Source organism: Plecotus auritus (genome assembly GCF_963455305.1).
Source record: "Plecotus auritus genome assembly, chromosome: X".
In the NCBI taxonomy this organism is placed as follows: domain Eukaryota; kingdom Metazoa; phylum Chordata; class Mammalia; order Chiroptera; family Vespertilionidae; genus Plecotus; species Plecotus auritus.
Genome location: NC_137784.1, coordinates 34,430,387 through 34,448,226, shown reverse-complemented (window position 1 = coordinate 34,448,226; position 17,840 = coordinate 34,430,387). Strand labels below are relative to the sequence as shown.

Below are 17,840 nucleotides of genomic sequence, written 5' to 3'. Positions count from 1 at the left end.
GAAAGAGAAACATTGATTGGCTGCCTCCTGCATGCCCTCTACTGGGGATTGAGCCCTCAACCCACTGACCAGAATCCTGGTTCATGGGCCGATGCTCAACCACTAAGTCACACCTGCTGGGCTATTTTTTAAAAAATAAAATAATGGTTTCTAGACAGAAGAAGCTATTGTCTATTTGTTATTTAGAGATTTCAAATCACAGGCAATTCAATTCCTACATAATCAGCAACTAAATGAAATGGAGGGAAAATTGTCATCAAGTTTAGTTTCATAGCTGGTATTAGTACTGGCACCCTCAGAATATGGGTTAGTTTGTTTATCAACAACGTCATTACTGGAATCACTTGCTCATAATTTTGTACACAGTTCTGTTTTCCAGAAACATGCTCATTCATGGTTAATTTTAAGATGTAAACAGAAACTGTTTTGAGGATTCCTAAAATAAAAAGGTGTGAAGTGATACAGCTATATAAGGCATGTTTTCTTTAACTTACAGATAGCTTCTATGTTAGTGAAAGCTTGAAAGTTAAACATTGCCAATGTGTCTGGTTATCCCCTCTCGACCCCCGCCAAAATCAGCCTTGCTAATTGGAAACTAAACAAGTAAGTGGAATTATTAATCAGTTAAAACTCTAGAAAGCATTCTATGTGGTGTCCACAGTAACTATATGTAGATTTATCTTTCATGTGCACACCCACATAATAGACACAGCTAAAAAAAGGCTTCATTATGAAACTTAACGGTTACATATATCCATTTTCCCATACTTTAAACAATTTGCTTCTCAGAGTAGTAGAAATATTGAAAATTGCTCAGCCATCAACATATTTGGTGGACACAGAACTTGAAATTAAGAAACTGAGTCATCTATTACTTCTGTAGCATTTGCAGTTAGGTGAGGGATAAAGCCAGGTAGCTAGGTTTTTTATTGTTGTTTCTTGTTTTTTAATCAATACCAACCACACCTTCTTTCTCTTTCACTCCATACAGGAAAAGAAAATGGAATAAGTGAAGGAGAGGTAAAAGGTGAAAATTAGAGGTAAGTCAGAAGTTCTTTATCAGGGAAGTACCTATTCTCTCAGAAGCAAAATAATGAAATTGAAACTGCTGAAAGATCAACAGCACCTTTTGGTGACTTTGGCTAAACCTGCCTTTTACTGTATTTTGAAAATGATCCTTGATTTTGCTTGTAGAAATTTTTTCTAGAAACTTTTTTTCATCCTCACCTGAGGATTTGTTTATTGATATTTTTAGAGAGAGAGGAAGGACAGAGAAAGAGAGAGAGAGAGAGAGAAACATGCATAAATTGTGTCCTATAAGCACCCCGATCAGGTATCAAACCTGAAACCTAAGAATGTGACCCAACCAGGAATCAAAACTGCAACCCTTTTGGTGTACAGGATGATGCTCCAATCAACTGAGCCACCTGGCCAGGGCTTTTAATGTGATTTTTAATAAATTTTAACATGTAAAATATAAGACCTGATTTAAAAACACTTCTTTCTTCTTGAACATTTGGAAGACTATCAATAGCCATATTATAAAGGACCCTGAATTTCAAGTTGTTACATTTTTTTAAATCGTATGGTCAGGTACTCTTTATTCTGTCTCTAGATCTACAATGTCATGCAGTTAATGAAAATCTCAAAGTAAACAAAAATTTAACTACATTTTCGTAACTGAAAGGTAATATGTTTAGTGTATTTTAAAGGTATGATATTAGTCTAGGCCAGATTATGCAATTCACTTAATCATCACAAAAAGATCACCCAATTAAATGACTCAGAATACTATTCTGCATCAGCAAAACGAGGAAGCGAATAGGACAGTATAAAAAAGGTTCTTTTCAGTACTTGAACATTCTTTTATGATTTTGTGGTGCAATTTTTGATGAGAATAAAAATCTTACTATGCAGCTGTAAAAAATAAGTGACCAAGAGGAATTCTAGGCAATCTCACTTCCCATAAAGTATTTTTTGATTCATGCATTCAATTCTCTCTCCTTTTTCACATTAGATCTTGATTACTATGCCAGGTCTCTAGAGAACACACTATTAAATGACAAAGGATGCCAGTGTAGAAGCAGTGGTACATTAGGAACATTAAAATTTGCTCATTTTTTCCCATTAACTCATTTTTCAAAATTCCCTTTTGGAGGGAGGGTAGTGGGAGTTGGGAAATGAAACTCTCCTTAGGGGTTTATGTAATTTCCTTTTATCATATTTATTTCCTCACAGCTTTCCCATCCATCCATAGAAACACACAGTCATTCTCTAAACATCTGTTTATAAATCAGTGAAAATACTGAAGTACTCCAAGGCATATATATACAATTTAGTAAATACAACCATTAGGCAAAAATGGTTTAATGTACCCACTAGATTAGAAATAAGGGCCTTGAAATAATAATGGCTCCTCCTTTTTTTCTGCTTCACAGTTTTTCCATACACTAAATTCTCTGTTATGATCTTCATCAATATCTATAACAAATGTTGGTAAGAAAGAAAATACATGGCCCTCTCAATATTAACAGCTTTTATATCCCTTTCATTACTCAACCTACTGCAATCTGGTTGCCTTTCTCACCCATGCAATTGCTTTTTCAAACAATTCCTTAAACACTGAATTCAATGGCTTTTCATTCATTTTTTGTAAATTTTATTTTTCCCGCTTTATTGAGGTATAATTGGTATACAAAATTGCACATAATTAATGTATACAATTTGGTGAGTTTACACATATGTATACACTCCTGTTACTCTCACCACAGTCCAGGAAATAAACATATCCATCAGCTTCAAAAAATTCCTTTGTTACTTTTTTTGGTGTTCAGAACACAACATGAATTATCCTCTTAAGTTTTTAAGTATACAATCCTTTATTGCCAACTATAGGCACTATGTTGTTCAGCAGATCTCTGGAACTTACTACTCTTGTATAACTGTAACTTTTATACCCCTTGAACAACAACTCCCCATATCCCTCTGCCCAATTCCCAGGTACCATGATTCTATTGTCCACTTGTATACCTTGGACCATTTTAGATACCTCATATGAGAGGAATTTCTACTCAACCTATATGAGATAGTTGAGAGAATAACCCCTCTTCCTCATGAAATTTTTCTCTTTGGTTTTATAAATAATATAATATCCTGATTCTCTTGTACCTAAATGTTCTTTCAATGACACCCTTTTATCCTCCAGTCCCCAAATATAGATTGTTTTTAACACACAGTCCTTGTCTATCTTACTCTCTTGTTTTCTATGTTCTCATTTAACTATATTTTCTATATCTAAGACTAGACATTATTTTGGCCTCACTGTGGGTGACTCCCAGATATTTTCTCATGTTTCAATTCCTCTTCTGAGTTCCATACCCAAATTATTAAAGGGTATGCTGTAAAGATCCACATGGATGTCCTGCCATCATCTAAAACGCAACACATGCAAAACTGAATTCTGAATTTATCTTCACACATCATGCTATCATTGAATGCAGTGACAATAAAAACCTTAAATGAATTATGGGGAGGGGGCTTGTGGAAATAAATTCTAAAGTTCATCTAGAAGAATCAGTGTGTTTTTGTTACTGAGAATAACGTTAGCTAAGAATAATAAGAGCCCTACAAAATATTTACAGATTTTTATAAAGCCACAGTTACAAATAATCAGATCAATGTAACATAAGAAATCTAGAATTTGACCCACATGATATGTATGTATGCATATATGAATGTGCATGTACATTTATATGTGTACTAGAGGCACGGTGCATGAAAATTCATGCACTCAGGGGATCCCTCAGCCTGGCCTGTGCCCTCTCACAGTCCAGGACCCCTCAGGATGTCCACCTGCTGGCTCAGGCCCACTCCCTGGGGGATCAGACCTAAGCTGGCAGTCAGACACCCCTCTGACAGCCCAGTAGCCCTTGGGGGATGTCCACCTGTTGGCTTAGGCTAGCTCCCCAGGAAATTGGGCCCAAGTTGGCAGTCATATATCCCTCTGGCAGCCTGGGAGCCCTTGGGGGAGCAGGACTAAGCCATTAGTCGAACATCCTTAGCACTGTTGCAGAAGTGGGAAAGGCTCCCGCCACCATGGCTGAGCTGGCCAGCCATGAGCTGGCTTCTGGCTGAGCAGTGCTGCCTCTGTGGAAGTGCATTGACCACCAGGGGTAAGCTCCTGCATTGAGCATCTGCTCCCTGGTGGACAGTGCACATCATAGAGAACCGGTCATTCCCTGTAGTTCTACAATTAGGGTCAATTTGCATGTTCTCCTTTTATTACATAGGATATGTATTAGCCTGACTACTATCATACTGTCTTTCATAAATATATATGCTTTATTTAAACTCACTGGAAAATAATGAATTGTTTAATAACTAGTTTATGAGCAATTAATCATTTGGAAAAATAAAATTGGGTATTTTACTCACACATTTTAAAGCAAAATAAATTCAAATGTAATAAGTATCAAGTTGTAAAAATGAAACCATAAAGATATAAGAAGTAAATATAGAGGTATGTTTACATAATTGTAGTACACTAAAAGAATTTGTAATTATGACACAAAAGTCAGAAACCACAAAGGAAGGAATTGGTATATTTGACAATATAAAAATTCAAGGAAAACAATCCAAAGTCTATGGGACACAGTGAAAGCAGTCCTGAGAGGTAAATTTATAGCTCCATGGGCCTACTTAAAAAAAAAAACCACACACACACACACACACACACAAAAAAAAAAAAAAAAAAAATGGTAATAAATTATCTAACTCTAGAACTTAAAGAATTGGAAAGAGAGAAACAAGGAAAGCCCAGAGTGAACAGAAGGAAGGAAATAATAAATAGCAGAGAAGAAATAAATGACCAAAAAAACAACATAAAAGATCAATGAAACTAAGAGCTGGTTCTTTGAAAGGAATAACAAGATTGATGAACCTCTAGCCAGGCTAACCAAGAAGCAAAGAGAGAGTACCCAAATAAACAAAATCAGAAATGAAAGCTGATAAATAAGAACAGACCCCACAGAAATACAAAGGACTGTAAAAAATAATATGAACAATTCTATTCTAACAAAATAAACAACCTAGAGGAAATGGACATATTCCTAGAAAAATACAACCTTCCAAAACTCAATCAGGGAGATTCTAAAAATCTCAATAGGCTGATAACTATGGAGGAAATTGAATCAGTCATCAAAATACTTCCAGCAAGCAAAAGCCTGGGACCAGATGGCTTCACAGGGGAATTTTACCAACATTCAAAAAACAACTACAACTTATCCTTCTCAGACTATTTTTTTTTCTTTTCTTTTTTTTTGGAATTTTTTTATTAAGGTATTATATGTGTACATATCTTACCATTGCCCCCCCACCCCACTCCCATACATGCCCTCACCCCCCAATGTTTTGCATCCCTTGGTTACTCTTATATGCATGCATATAAGTCCTTCAGTTGATCTCTTATTTCCAGCACCTCTCCCTAACCTTATCACTGTAATTTGATAGTCTGTTTGATGCTTTACTGTCTCTGTATCTATCTTTTTGTTCATCAGTTTATGTTTTTCATTATCCCCAAATGAGTGAGATCATGTGGTATTTTTCTTTCATTGACTGGCTTATTTCACTTAGCATAATGTTCTCTAATTCCATCCAGGTGTCTACAAATGGTAGTAATTCCTTCTAATTTATGGCAGCATAGTATTCCATTGTGTAGATGTACCATAGTTTTCTGATCCAGTCATCTGATGACGGACACTTAGGCTGTTTCCAAATCTTAGCTATTATAAATTGTGCTGCTATGAACATAGGGGTGCATATATCCTTTCTGATTGGTGTTTCTAGTTTCTTAGGATATATTCCAAGGAGTGGGATTACTGGGTCAAATGGGAGTTCCATTTTCAGTTTTTTGAGGAAACTCCATACTGTTCTCCACACTGGCTGCACCAGTCTGCATTCCCACCAGCAGTGCATGAAGGTTCCTTTTTCTCCGCATCCTCGCCAACACTTGTCGTTTGTTGATTTGCTGATGATAGCCATTCTGACAGGTGTGAGATGGTATCGGATTGTCGTTTTGATTTGCATTTCTCGGATAATTAGTGACTTTGAGAATGTTTTCATGTGTCTCTTGGCCTTCCTTCTGTCTTCTTTCAAAAAGATTCTATTTAGGTCTGTTGCCCATTTTTTTATTGGATCATTTATCTTCCTTTTATTAAGTTGTATAAGCTACCTATAGATGTTGGAGATTAAAATTTTATCAGTGATAACATTTGCAAATATGTTCTCCCATACAGTGGGGTTTCTTGTTGTTTTGTTGATGGTTTCTTTTGCTGTGCAAAAGCTTTTTATTTTGATGTAGACCCATTTGTTTATTTTCTCTTTGGCTTCCATTGCCCTAGGGGCAGTATCAGTGAAAAAGTTCTTTTGGCATATGTCTGAGATTTGCTGCCTGTGGATTCCTCTAGTATTTTTATGGTTTCCCGTCTTATAATTAAGTCATGTATCCATTTTGAGTTTATTTTTGTGTATGGTGTAAGTTGGTGATCTAGTTTCATTTTTTTGCATGTATCTGTCCAATTTTCCCAACACCATTTATTGAAGAGACTGTCTTGACTCCATTGTATGCTCATGCCTCCTTTGTCAAATATTAATTGCGCATATTGGTTTGGGTCGATATCTGGATTCTCTATTCTATTCCATTGATCTATATGTCTGTTCTTGTGCCAGTACCAGGCTGTTTTGAGGACAGTGGCTTTGTAATACAGCTTGAAATCTGGTATTGAGATCCCTCCTACTTTATTCTGCTTTCTCAGGATTGCTGTGGCTATTCGGGGTCTTTTTTTATTCCAGATGAATTTTTGGAGAGTTCTTTCTAGGTCTGTGAAATATGCCGTTGGTATTTTAATGGGGAGTGCATTGAATCCATAGATTGCTTTGGGTAAGTATGGACATTTTAATGATGTTGATTCTACCAATCCATGAACATGGTATGTTCTTCCATCTGTTTACATCTTCCTCTATCTCTTTTTTCAGTGTCCTGTAGTTTTCCGTGTATAAGTCTTTTACCTACTTGGTTAGGTTTATTCCTAAGTATCTTAATTTTTTTGGTGTGATGGAAAATGGGATTGTATTTTTAGTCTCTCTTTCTGTAAGTTCACTGTTGGTCTATAGAAATGCCATAGATTTCTTGGCGTTAATTTTGTATCCTGCTACATTGCCGAATTCATTTATTAAGTCTGTTAGTTTTTTGAAGAGTCTTTCGGGTTTTTTATGTACAATATCATGTCATCTGCAAATAAGGACAGCTTTACTTCTTCTTTTCCAATTTGGATGCCTTTTATTTCTTCTTCTTTTCTAATTGCAATGGCTAATACTTCCAGCACTATGTTGAACAGGAGTGGTGAGAGTGGGCATCCTTGTCTTGTTCCCATTCTTAGGGGAAATGGTTTTAGTTTTTGCCCATTGAGTATGATGTTAGCTGTGGGTTTATCATATATAGCTTTTATTATGTTGAGGTATGATCCTTCTATTCCCATCTTGTTGAGAGTTTTTATCAAGAAAGGGTGTTGGATTTTGTCAAATGCTTTTTCTGCATCAATGGATATGACTATGTGATTTTTATCTCTCAATTTGTTTATGTGATGTATCACATTTATTGATTTGTGAATATTGTACCATCCTTGCATTCCTGGGATAAACCCTACTTGGTCATGGTGTATGATCTTTCTGATGTACTGCTGGATCCGATTTGCTAGAATTTTGTTGAGGATTTTGGCATCTACGTTCATGAGGGATATTGGCCTGTAATTCTCCTTCATTGTGTTGTCTTTATCTGGTTTTGGTATTAGGGTGATGCTGGCTTCATAGAAGGAGCTTGGAAGTGTTCCTTCCTCTTGAATTTTTTGGAATAGTCTGAGGAGGATAGGTTTTAGTTCTTCCTTGAATGTTTGGTAAAACTCTCCTGTGAAGCCGTCTGGCCCCGGGCTTTTGTTTGCCGGAAGCTCTTTGATGACTGCTTCAATTTCTTCCATAGTTACTGGCATGTTGAGCTGTTTAGATTCTTCCTGATTGAGTTTTGTAAGGTTATATTTTTCTAGGAATATGTCCATTTCCTCCAGGTTGTCCAGTTTGTTGGAATGGAGTTGTTCGTAGTATTTTTTTACAATCCTTGGTATTTCGGTGGGATCTGTTGTTATTTCACCTCTTTCAATTCTGATTTTGTTTATTTGGGTCCTCTCTCTTTGCTTCTTGGTGAGCCTGGCTAGAGGTTCATCAATCTTGTTTATCCTTTCAAAGAACCAGCTCCTGGTTTTGTTGATCTTTTGTATTTTTTCTTTGTTCTCAATGTCGTTTATCTCTGCTTTGATCTTTATTATTTCCTTCCTTCTGCTTACACTGGGCTTTTCTTGTTGCTCTTTTTCTAACTCTTTGAGTTGTTGGATCAGGTAATTTATTACCATTGTTTCTTGTTTTTTGCAGTAGGCCTGTAGAGTTATGAACTTCCCTCTCAAGGCTGCTTTCGCTGTGTCCCATAGATTTTGGATTGTAGTGTTTTCATTGTCATTTGTTGCCATGACGTTTTTTATTTCTTCTTTGATCTCTCTGGTAACCCAGTCATGGTTTTATAGCATGCTGTTTAGTCTCCATGTGTTTGATTTCTTTGGGTTGTTTTTATTGTAGTTGATTTCCAGTTTTATGCCACTGTGGTCTGAGAAGATGCTTGATATGATTTCTATCTTCTTGAATTGGAAGAGACTTTGCCTATGTCCCAACATATGGTCTATCTTTGAAAATGACCCATGTGCACTTGAGAAGAATGTATATTCTGTGGCTTTGGGTGAAATGTTCTGAAGATGTCAATTAATTCCATCTGGTCTATTGAGTCATTTAGGATTGATGTTTCTTTGCTGATTTTTTGTTTAGAGGATTTGTCCAATGGTGATAGTGGGGTATTAAAGTCTCCTACTTATGATTGTATTGCTGTCAATCTCTCCCTTGATATCCTCCAGGAGTTTTTTTTATGTATTTGGGTGCTCCTGTATTGGGTGCATATATGTTTACTAGAGTTATTTCTTCTTGTTGGATTGCTCCCTTTAGTATTATGAAGTGGCCTTCCTTATCTCTTGTTATGTCCTTCACCTTGAGATCTAATTTGTCAGATATAAGTATTGCTACCCCAGCTTTTTTTTCAGTTCCATTTGCCTGGAAAACCTTTTTCCATCCCTTCACCCTCAGTCTGTGTGCGTCTTTTTTTCTGAGGTGGGTTTCTCTTCTCAGACTATTTTAAGAAATTCAAGAGGAAGGCACATTATCAAGCTCTTTCCATGAAGCTAGCATTACTCTAATCCCAAAAGCAGATAAAGACAACACAAAGAAAGAGAAATACAAGCTAATATCCCTGATGAACATAGATGCTAAAATTTTCAACAAAATGATAGCAAATCGGATTCAGCATTACATTAGAAAGATCATACACCATGACCAAGTGGGATTTATTCTGGGGATGCAAGGCTGGTACAATATCTGCAAATCAATAAATGTGATTTATCACATAAACAAATTGAGAGACAAAAATCACATAATCACATCAATCGATGCAGAAAAGGCATTTGACACAACCCAACACCCTTTCCTGATAAAAACTCTCAGCAAAGTGGGAATAGAGGGATCATACCTCAACATAATAAAAGCCTTATATGACAAACCTACAGCAAACATCATACTCAATGGGCAAAAACTAAAACCATTTCCCCTAAGAACAGGAACAAGACAGAGATGCCCACTTTCACCATTCCTGTTCGACATAGTAATGGAAGTGGTTGCCATAGCAATCAAACAACAAGAAGAAATAAAAGGCCTCCAAATTGGAAAAGAAGAAGTAAAACTGTCATTGTTCGCAGATGACATGATACTGTACATAGAAAACCCCGAAGACTCCATAAAAAAATACTAGTCTTAATAAATAAGTTTGGCAATGTAACAGGATACAAAATTAACAACCAGAAATCGATGGCTTTTTTATACACTAATAATGAACTCACAGAAGGAGAAACTAAAAAAAAAAAAAAAAAATCCCATTTACCATTGCACCAAAAAAATTAAAAGACCTAGGAATAAATTTAACCAAGGAGGTAGAGGACCTGTACTAAGAAAATTACAGGATGCCCAAAAAAGAGATAGAGGAAGACATAAACAAATGGAAAAATATGCCGTGTTCATGGATTGGTAGAATCAACATAATTAAAATGTCTGTACTACCCAAAGCAATCAATAGATTACATGCAATTCCCATTAAAACACCAATGGCATACTTCAAACATCTAGAACATACTCTCCAAAAATAATCTGGAATAATAAAAGACCCTGAATAGCTGGAGAAATCTTGACAAAGAAGAACAAAATTGGAGGGTTCACAATGCCAGATATCAAGCTTTACTACAAAGCCACTGTCCTCAAAACTGCCTGGTACTGGCACAGATATAGACCAATGGAACAGAACAGAGAATCCAAAATTTGACCCAAGCCATTATGCTCAGTTCATATTTGACAAAGGAGGCAAGAGTATACAGTGGAATCATGATAGTCTCTTCAATAAATGGTGTTGGGAAAATTGGACAGATACATGCAAAAAATGAAACTAGACCACCAACTTATACCATACACAAAAATAAACTCAAAATGGATAAAGAACTTAAACATAAGACGGGAAACCATAAAAATCTTAGAAGAAGCCATAGGCAAGAAAATAGCATACATTTGTCATAGCAATATCTTTACTGACACAACTGCTAGCGCAATGGAAACTAAGGAGAAAATAAACAAATGGGACTACATCAAAATAAAAAGCTTCTGCACAGCAAAAGAAACCATCAACAAAACAACAAGAAAGCCCACTCCATGGGAGAACATATTTGCCAATGTTGTCTCCGATAAGGGTTTAATCTTCAAAATTTATAAGGAACTCATACAACTTAACAAAAGGAAGACAATCCAATCAAAAAATGGGTAAAGGGTAAGGCCCCCCCCCAAAAAAAAGTGAAGGGAAAAAAAATAGGCAAAGGACCTAAATAGACACTTTTTGAAAGAGGACATACAGAAGGTCAAGAGGCATATGAAAACATGCTCAAAGACACTAATCATCTGAGAGATGAAAATCACAACAATGAGGTATCATCTCACACCTCTCAGAATGGCTATCATCAACAAATTAACAAACTACAAGTGCTGGAGAGCATGTGGAGAAAAAGAAACTCTCTTGCACTGCTGGTGGGTATGCAGACTCGTGTAGCCACTGTAGAAAATAGTATGGCGTTTAGTCAAAAAATTTAAAATGGAACTTTCATTTGACCTAGTAATCCCACTTCTAGGAATATATCCCAAGAAACCAGAAACACCAATCAGAAAGGATATGTGCACCCCTATGTTCTTAGCAGCACAATTCACCATAGCTATGATTTGGAAACAGCGCAAGTTCCCAACAGCAGATGAGTGGATTAAAAAATGGTGGTACATTTACACAATGAAATACTATGCTGCTGTAAAAAGAAAGAATTCCTACCATTTGCTACAGCATGGATGGAACTGGAGAGCATTATGCTAAGCAAAATAAGCCAGTCCGAGAAATATAAATATCACATGATCTCACTCATTTGTGGAGTCTAATGAACAACATAAACTGATGAACAAAAATAGAACCAGATTCATAGAAGCATTGAACTGACTATCCAACCTATGAGGGAAGGAGCGGGGTGAGGGGGTAAGAGATCAACCAAAGGACCATTATGCATGCATGTAAGCATAACCAATGGACACAGATTAGGAAGTGAGGGCATGTTCTGGGGGTGTGGGCAGTCAGGGAGAGGTCAATGGGGAGAAAAGGACACTTACGTAATACTTTAAATAATAAAGAAGTGAAATGTAAAAAAAAGACAAGTGTTGGTGCTGGTGTGGAGAAAAGGAACCCTTGTACACTGTTGGTGAAAATGTAAATTTGTGCATCCATTATGAAAAATAGTATGGAGATATATATCAAAACATATACTTTAAATACACACTGAGTGGCCAGATTATTATGATCTCTGAACACATAATAATCTGGCCACTCAGTGTATGTCCTATATAATAAAAGGCTAATATGCAAATTGTCCCCTTGACCAGGAGTTCGACCAGCAGGCAAGCCAGCCAACTGCCCATGTCCCCTCCCCCTGGCCAGGCTGGCCAGACCCCACCCATGCACGAATTCATGCACAGGGCCTCTAATATATGTATACTGAGTGGCCAGATTATTATGCGTTCAGAGATCATAATAATCTGGCCACTCAGTGTATATGTATCATTGAAACATAGAAGAAAATAAATCCATTTCTTTTAATATCTTTGACCAAATATTTTTAGTTTAAATTTGAAGTCCAGTAAGCTGAAAAGAAAGTAAAAATGCATCAAATTTACAAAAGCTATAATTAGGATATGCAGCATAAAAAATACCTTGAGAACTTCCTTCAGACAAACAGATGGATGCTTCATCATTTCTGTCATTATCTTCTTCTACTTCAGGACCAGCTTCCTCTCCTGTTGTGAGTGCAGACAAAGAACCAGACTCTGGATGCTCAGAAAAATCAGCAGGGCCTCCCCTTGGAGGTGGAACTTCAATGCCCATTAAACGATATTTTCTTCTTCTATTCCCAATCCAAGTCTTTATAAGAGAAATACAAGAGGAAGCTTTGTAAATATAGAAACTTAGCAGTCTGATCATTAAAATAATGAATGGATGCTGTATAAAACATGATTAAAAAGATGAAATAGGTACCTAGAATAATGAAATTTTATTATTGCTCAATAAGTTAAAATAAAATAATTATTTTCATTTTTTACTATCTTATTAGCAGAAAAATGATATTTATTTAAATAAATGATATTTATTTATTTAAATGATATTTATTCAACAAGAAACATGTTGAAGAATGCATTTTTATTTATTTATTTATTTCTGTAGAAAATAATTCACCAAATCTTTCAAAGGAAACACTAATTGGTTCCTTCTCTAATGGGACCAGGCATATAGCTGAAATTATAATTCATCTCCCATTTTGAATATTGCTCTTCATATGTGAAAATGTGGTTTATATTAACTTTGTTTGGCTCCATGTTACCTGGGTATTTCAAGTATTCTAAATTTTCACTTTATTGGATTTAGAGCCATTTAAAATTTTTTTTACATTAAAGTAAGTTTAAAGTCACAGGAAGTTGAAGAGATAGGTCTTCATTCAGTTGCCTCCAATTAGCATTTTACATAATTATAACATAAAAACAAAAACAGGAAACATATTACAAAATATGTGTATACACTTCCATGATCCTTTATAACAGCACTAGGGGCCTGGTACACAAAATCTGTGCACTGGGGGGGGGGGTGTCCCAGAGCCAAGCCTGCATCCTCTCCAATCTGGGACCCCTGTGGGATCAGGCCTAAACCAGCAGTTGGACATTCCTCTCACAATCTGGACTGCTGGCTTCCAACTGCTCGCCTGTCTGCCTGCCTGATTACCCCAACTGCTTCTGCCTGCCAGCCTGACCACCCCCTAACCACTCCACTGCCAGCCTGATTGACACCTAACTGCTCTCCTGCAGGCCCAGTTGCCCCCAACTGCCTTTCCCTGCAGGCCTGGTTGCCCCCAACTGCCCTCCTGTACAGGTCTGGTCCCCGCTAACTGCCCTCCCATGCCGACCTGGTTGCCCCTAACTGCCCTCCCCTGCTAGCCCGGTCACCCCTAACTGCCCTCACCTGCTAGCCTGCTTGCCCCCAACTGCCCTCCCCTGCAGGTCTGGTCCCCCCCAATTGCCCTCCCCTGTAGACCTGTTCCCCCCAGCTGCCCACCCCTCCAGGCCTGGTTGCCCCTAACTGCCCTCCCCTGAAGACCTGGTCCCCCCCAACTACCCTCCCTCCCCTGCTGGCCTGATCGCCCACAACTGCCCTCCCCTGCCAGCCACCTTGTGGTGGCCATCTTGTGACCACATGGGGGTGGCCATCTTGTTTGAGGGTGTGAGGGTCAATTTGCATATTACCTCTTTATTATATAGGATGGTTATTCCCCTCCTTCCAACCATTTCCAATATCTGGCAAATAATAATCTATATTTTTAAGAATTCTAATAAAGAGGGAATATGCTAATTGACCCTCACACTGTTGCAAAGGATGGCAGCGCCCATAGCCAATAAGGAGGAAATATGCTACTTGACTGCCATGCCACACATTCAAGATGGTGACACCCAGAGCCAATAAGGAGGGCGTATGTTAATTGACTGCCACAGCCTCAAAGATGGTGGTGCCCACAGCCACAAGATGGCAGCACCCTGTCCCCTCAGCCCTGCTGGGGCGCCTGCCTCCAGAGTCCCCCAGTCCCCTTAGCCCCCCAGGCCCCCAGGGCTGGCCCGAGGCACAGGCAAGCCACAGATGGTGGCTGCCCAGCCGCCCAGGGCCGCCCAAGGCACAGGTAACCAGGGCCAGCCGAGGCTTGCACTGCCGGCATTGGAAGCAGCAGCGGTGTGAAGGGGGCGTCACCTTCCCCTGATCGCCAGGTCGCCTCCTGCCCCTGAGGGCTCCCAGACTGTGAGAGGGGGCAGGCTGGGCTGAGGGATCCCCCCTCCAGTGCCTGAATTTTCATGCACCGGGCCTCTAGTGTTATATAAATGAAGCCATATAGCATGAGACCTTTATTTATTTATTTATTTATTTACTAGAGGCCCAGTGCATGAAATTCATGCACTGGGGGGCAGGGTCCCTCAGCCTGGCCTCCTCCCTCTCGCAGTCTGGGACCCCTCGGGTGATGTCCGCCTGCCAGCTTGTGACTGGATGGCCCTCTGCTGCTGCACGTCCTGCTGCTCGAGCTCCAGCAGCTATTGCACGTGCACAGGCTGGGCCGCCACAGTCTGTCCTGCGAACACCATTGAGTGGGAGAGTCAAGTGAGGAGGCAGGCTCTCCCTGAGTTTCCTGCACTTCCCTGAGTCACTGAGTTGTTCAGATTGACTGCCTTCTACAAAGAACGGCTCCGGAATCAGGCCTAAGCCAGTAGTCAGACATCCCTCTCACAGCCAGGGACCCCTTGGGGGATGTAGCAGTGCACCAAGCAGCAGGCAGCCAAGGAGGAGCCCAATTTGGACTGGGCACCACACTGCTGATGCTCATCCTGACCCACTTCCGTTGCTCAGTAGTGTTGCCATGGAATCGGGAGAGGCTCTCACTGTGGCAGCTGAACTCGCCACCTGTAAGCCAAGCTTCTGGCTGAGTGGCGCTCCCCCTGTGGGAGTGCACTGACCACCAGGGGACAGCTCCTGCATTGAGTGTCTGCCCTCTTGTGGACAGTGTGCATCATAGCAACTGGTGTTTCCACCAGGAATTCCGCAGTTCAGTTGATTTGCATATTAGGGTTTTATTATATAGCAGTGGTTCTCAACCTTCCCTTTAATACTCTTAATGAATTGTAATGTAAATATCTGTGTTTTCCAATGGTCTTAGGCTCTACAGCAGCAGTTCTCAACCTGTGGGTCATGACCCACAGGTTGAGAACCGCTAGCAGGGTCACCTAAGACCATCGGAAAATACAGATATTTACAATACGATTCAAAACTGTAGCAAAATTACAGTTATGAAGTAGCAACGAAAATAATTTTATGCTTGGGGGTCACCACAACATGAGGAACTGTATTAAAGGGTTGCGACATTAGAAAGGTGGAGAACCACTGTTATATAAGATTTTGCATGTGACTTTTTTTTATTGTCTAAAGTTTTACTTATGTCTCTTTTTTCCAAGATTAACCCTACACCAGCCATTCCCACCCCCCTGGGCAAGCCCCCAGTGCCCCATTGTCTGTGTCCATTGGTTATGCTAATATGCATGCATACCAGTCCTTTGGTTGTTCTCTAAATCCCCCCCACCTCCCCTGCCATTTGTCTCTGGATCTATTTTTGTTCATTAGTTTATGTTGATCATTATATTCCACATATGACTGAGATCATGTGATATTTATCTCTCTCCAAATGGCTTATTTCGGTTAGCAAAATGCTCTCCAGTTCTATCAATGCTGTTGCAAATGGTAAAAGTTCCTTCCTTTTTATAGTGGTGTAGTATCCTATTGTGTAGATGTAACCACAGTTTTTTAATCCACTCATCAGCAGATGGGCACTTAGGTTGTTTCCAAAATCTTAGCTATTGTAAATTGTGCTGCTATGAACATGGGGGTACATATATCCCTTCTGATAGGTGTTTCTGGTTTCTTGGGATATAATACTAGAAGTGGGATTACTGGGTCAAATGGGAGTTCCAACTTTAACTTTTTTTAAAAATATATTTTATTGATTTTTTTACAGAAAGGAAGGGAGAGGGATAGAGAGTTAGAAACATCGATGAGAGAGAAACATCGATCAGCTGCATCCTGCACACTCCTACTGGGGATGTGCCCACAACCAAGGTACATGCCCTTGACCGGAATCGAACCTGGGACCCTTGAGTCCGCAGGCCAACACTCTATCCACTGAGCCAAACCAGTTAGTGCACATCTTTAACTTTTTTGATGAAACTCCATACTGTCTTCCACAGTGGCTACACCAGTCTGCATTACCACCAGTAGTACACAAGGGTTCCTTTTTCTCCACATCCTTGCCAGCACTTGTCATTTGTTGATTTGTTGATGATAGCAATTCTGACTGGTGTGAGATGGTACCTCATTGTTGTTTTGATTTGTGTCTCTCTGATGATTGGTGACTTTGAGTATGTTTTCATATGTCTTTCAGCCTTTTGTATGTCCTCTTTCGAAAAGTGTCTATTTAATTCCTTTCCCCATTTTTTAATTGGGTTATTTATCTTCCTTTTGTTAAGTTGTATGAGTTCTCTGTAAATTTTGGATATTAAACGCTTATCTGATATAGCATTGGCAAATATGTTCTCCCATGCAGTGGGCTTTCTTGTTGTTTTGTTGATGATATCTTTTGCTGAGCATAAGCTTTTCATTTTGATGTAGTCCCATTTGTTTATTTTCTCTTTAGTTTCCATTGCCCTAGAAGTTGTGGCGATAAAGATATTGCTATGACATATTTCAGTATTTTGTTGCCTATAGAATCTTGTAGGATTTTTGTGGTTTCCTGCCTTATATTTAAGTTCTTTAGCCATTTTGAGTTTGTTTTTTATGTATGGTGTAAGTTGGTGATGGAGTTTCATTTTTTTGGATGTATCCGACCAAATTTCCCAGCACCATTTATTGAAGAGACTGTCTTGACTCCATTGTATGTTCTTGCCTCCTTTGTCAAAAAGTAATTGAGCATAACAGCTTGGGTTGATTTCTGGGTTCTCTGTTCTGTTCTGTTGGTGTATATGTCTGTTTTTTTTGTGCCAGTACCAGGCAGTTTTGAGAACCGTGGCTTGGCAATATAGCTTAATATCTGGTATTGTGATACCTCCAATTTTGTTCTTCTTTCTCAGGATTGCTGTGGCTATTCAGGTTCTTTTTTTATTCCAGATGAATTTTTGAGAGTTTGTTCTAGATCAGCCGTGGGCAAACTATGGCCTGCAGGCCGGATCCGGCCCGTTCAGCTGTTCTATCCGGCCCGTGGAGCCAAAAGAGCGGAGGGTTCTCTTGCTCTCCCCTCTGCTCCTTTACTTTGAATTTATATTAGTTCACACAAACACTCCATCCATGCTTTTGTTCGGCCCTCCGGTCCAGTTTAAGAACCCATTGTGGCCCTCGAGTCAAAAAGTTTGCCCACCCCTGTTCTAGATCTTTGAAGTATGCCATTGGTATTTTAATGGCGATTTCATTGAATCTGTAGATTGCTTTGGGTAGTATGGAC

At 39.0% G+C, this 17,840-nt stretch overlaps 1 protein-coding gene across 3 annotated transcripts in view; it reads right to left on the bottom strand.

Moving 5' to 3' along the window:
* HDX (highly divergent homeobox) overlaps nucleotides 1-17,840 on the bottom strand; it is a 175,187-nt gene that overhangs the window by 30,770 nt on the left and 126,577 nt on the right. For all 3 annotated transcript variants that reach the window (XM_080652344.1, XM_080652345.1, XM_080652346.1), the window contains one exon: nucleotides 12,484-12,691. In XM_080652344.1, the coding sequence (XP_080508470.1) occupies nucleotides 12,484-12,691 (208 nt within the window). The remainder of the gene's footprint in view (nucleotides 1-12,483; nucleotides 12,692-17,840) is intronic.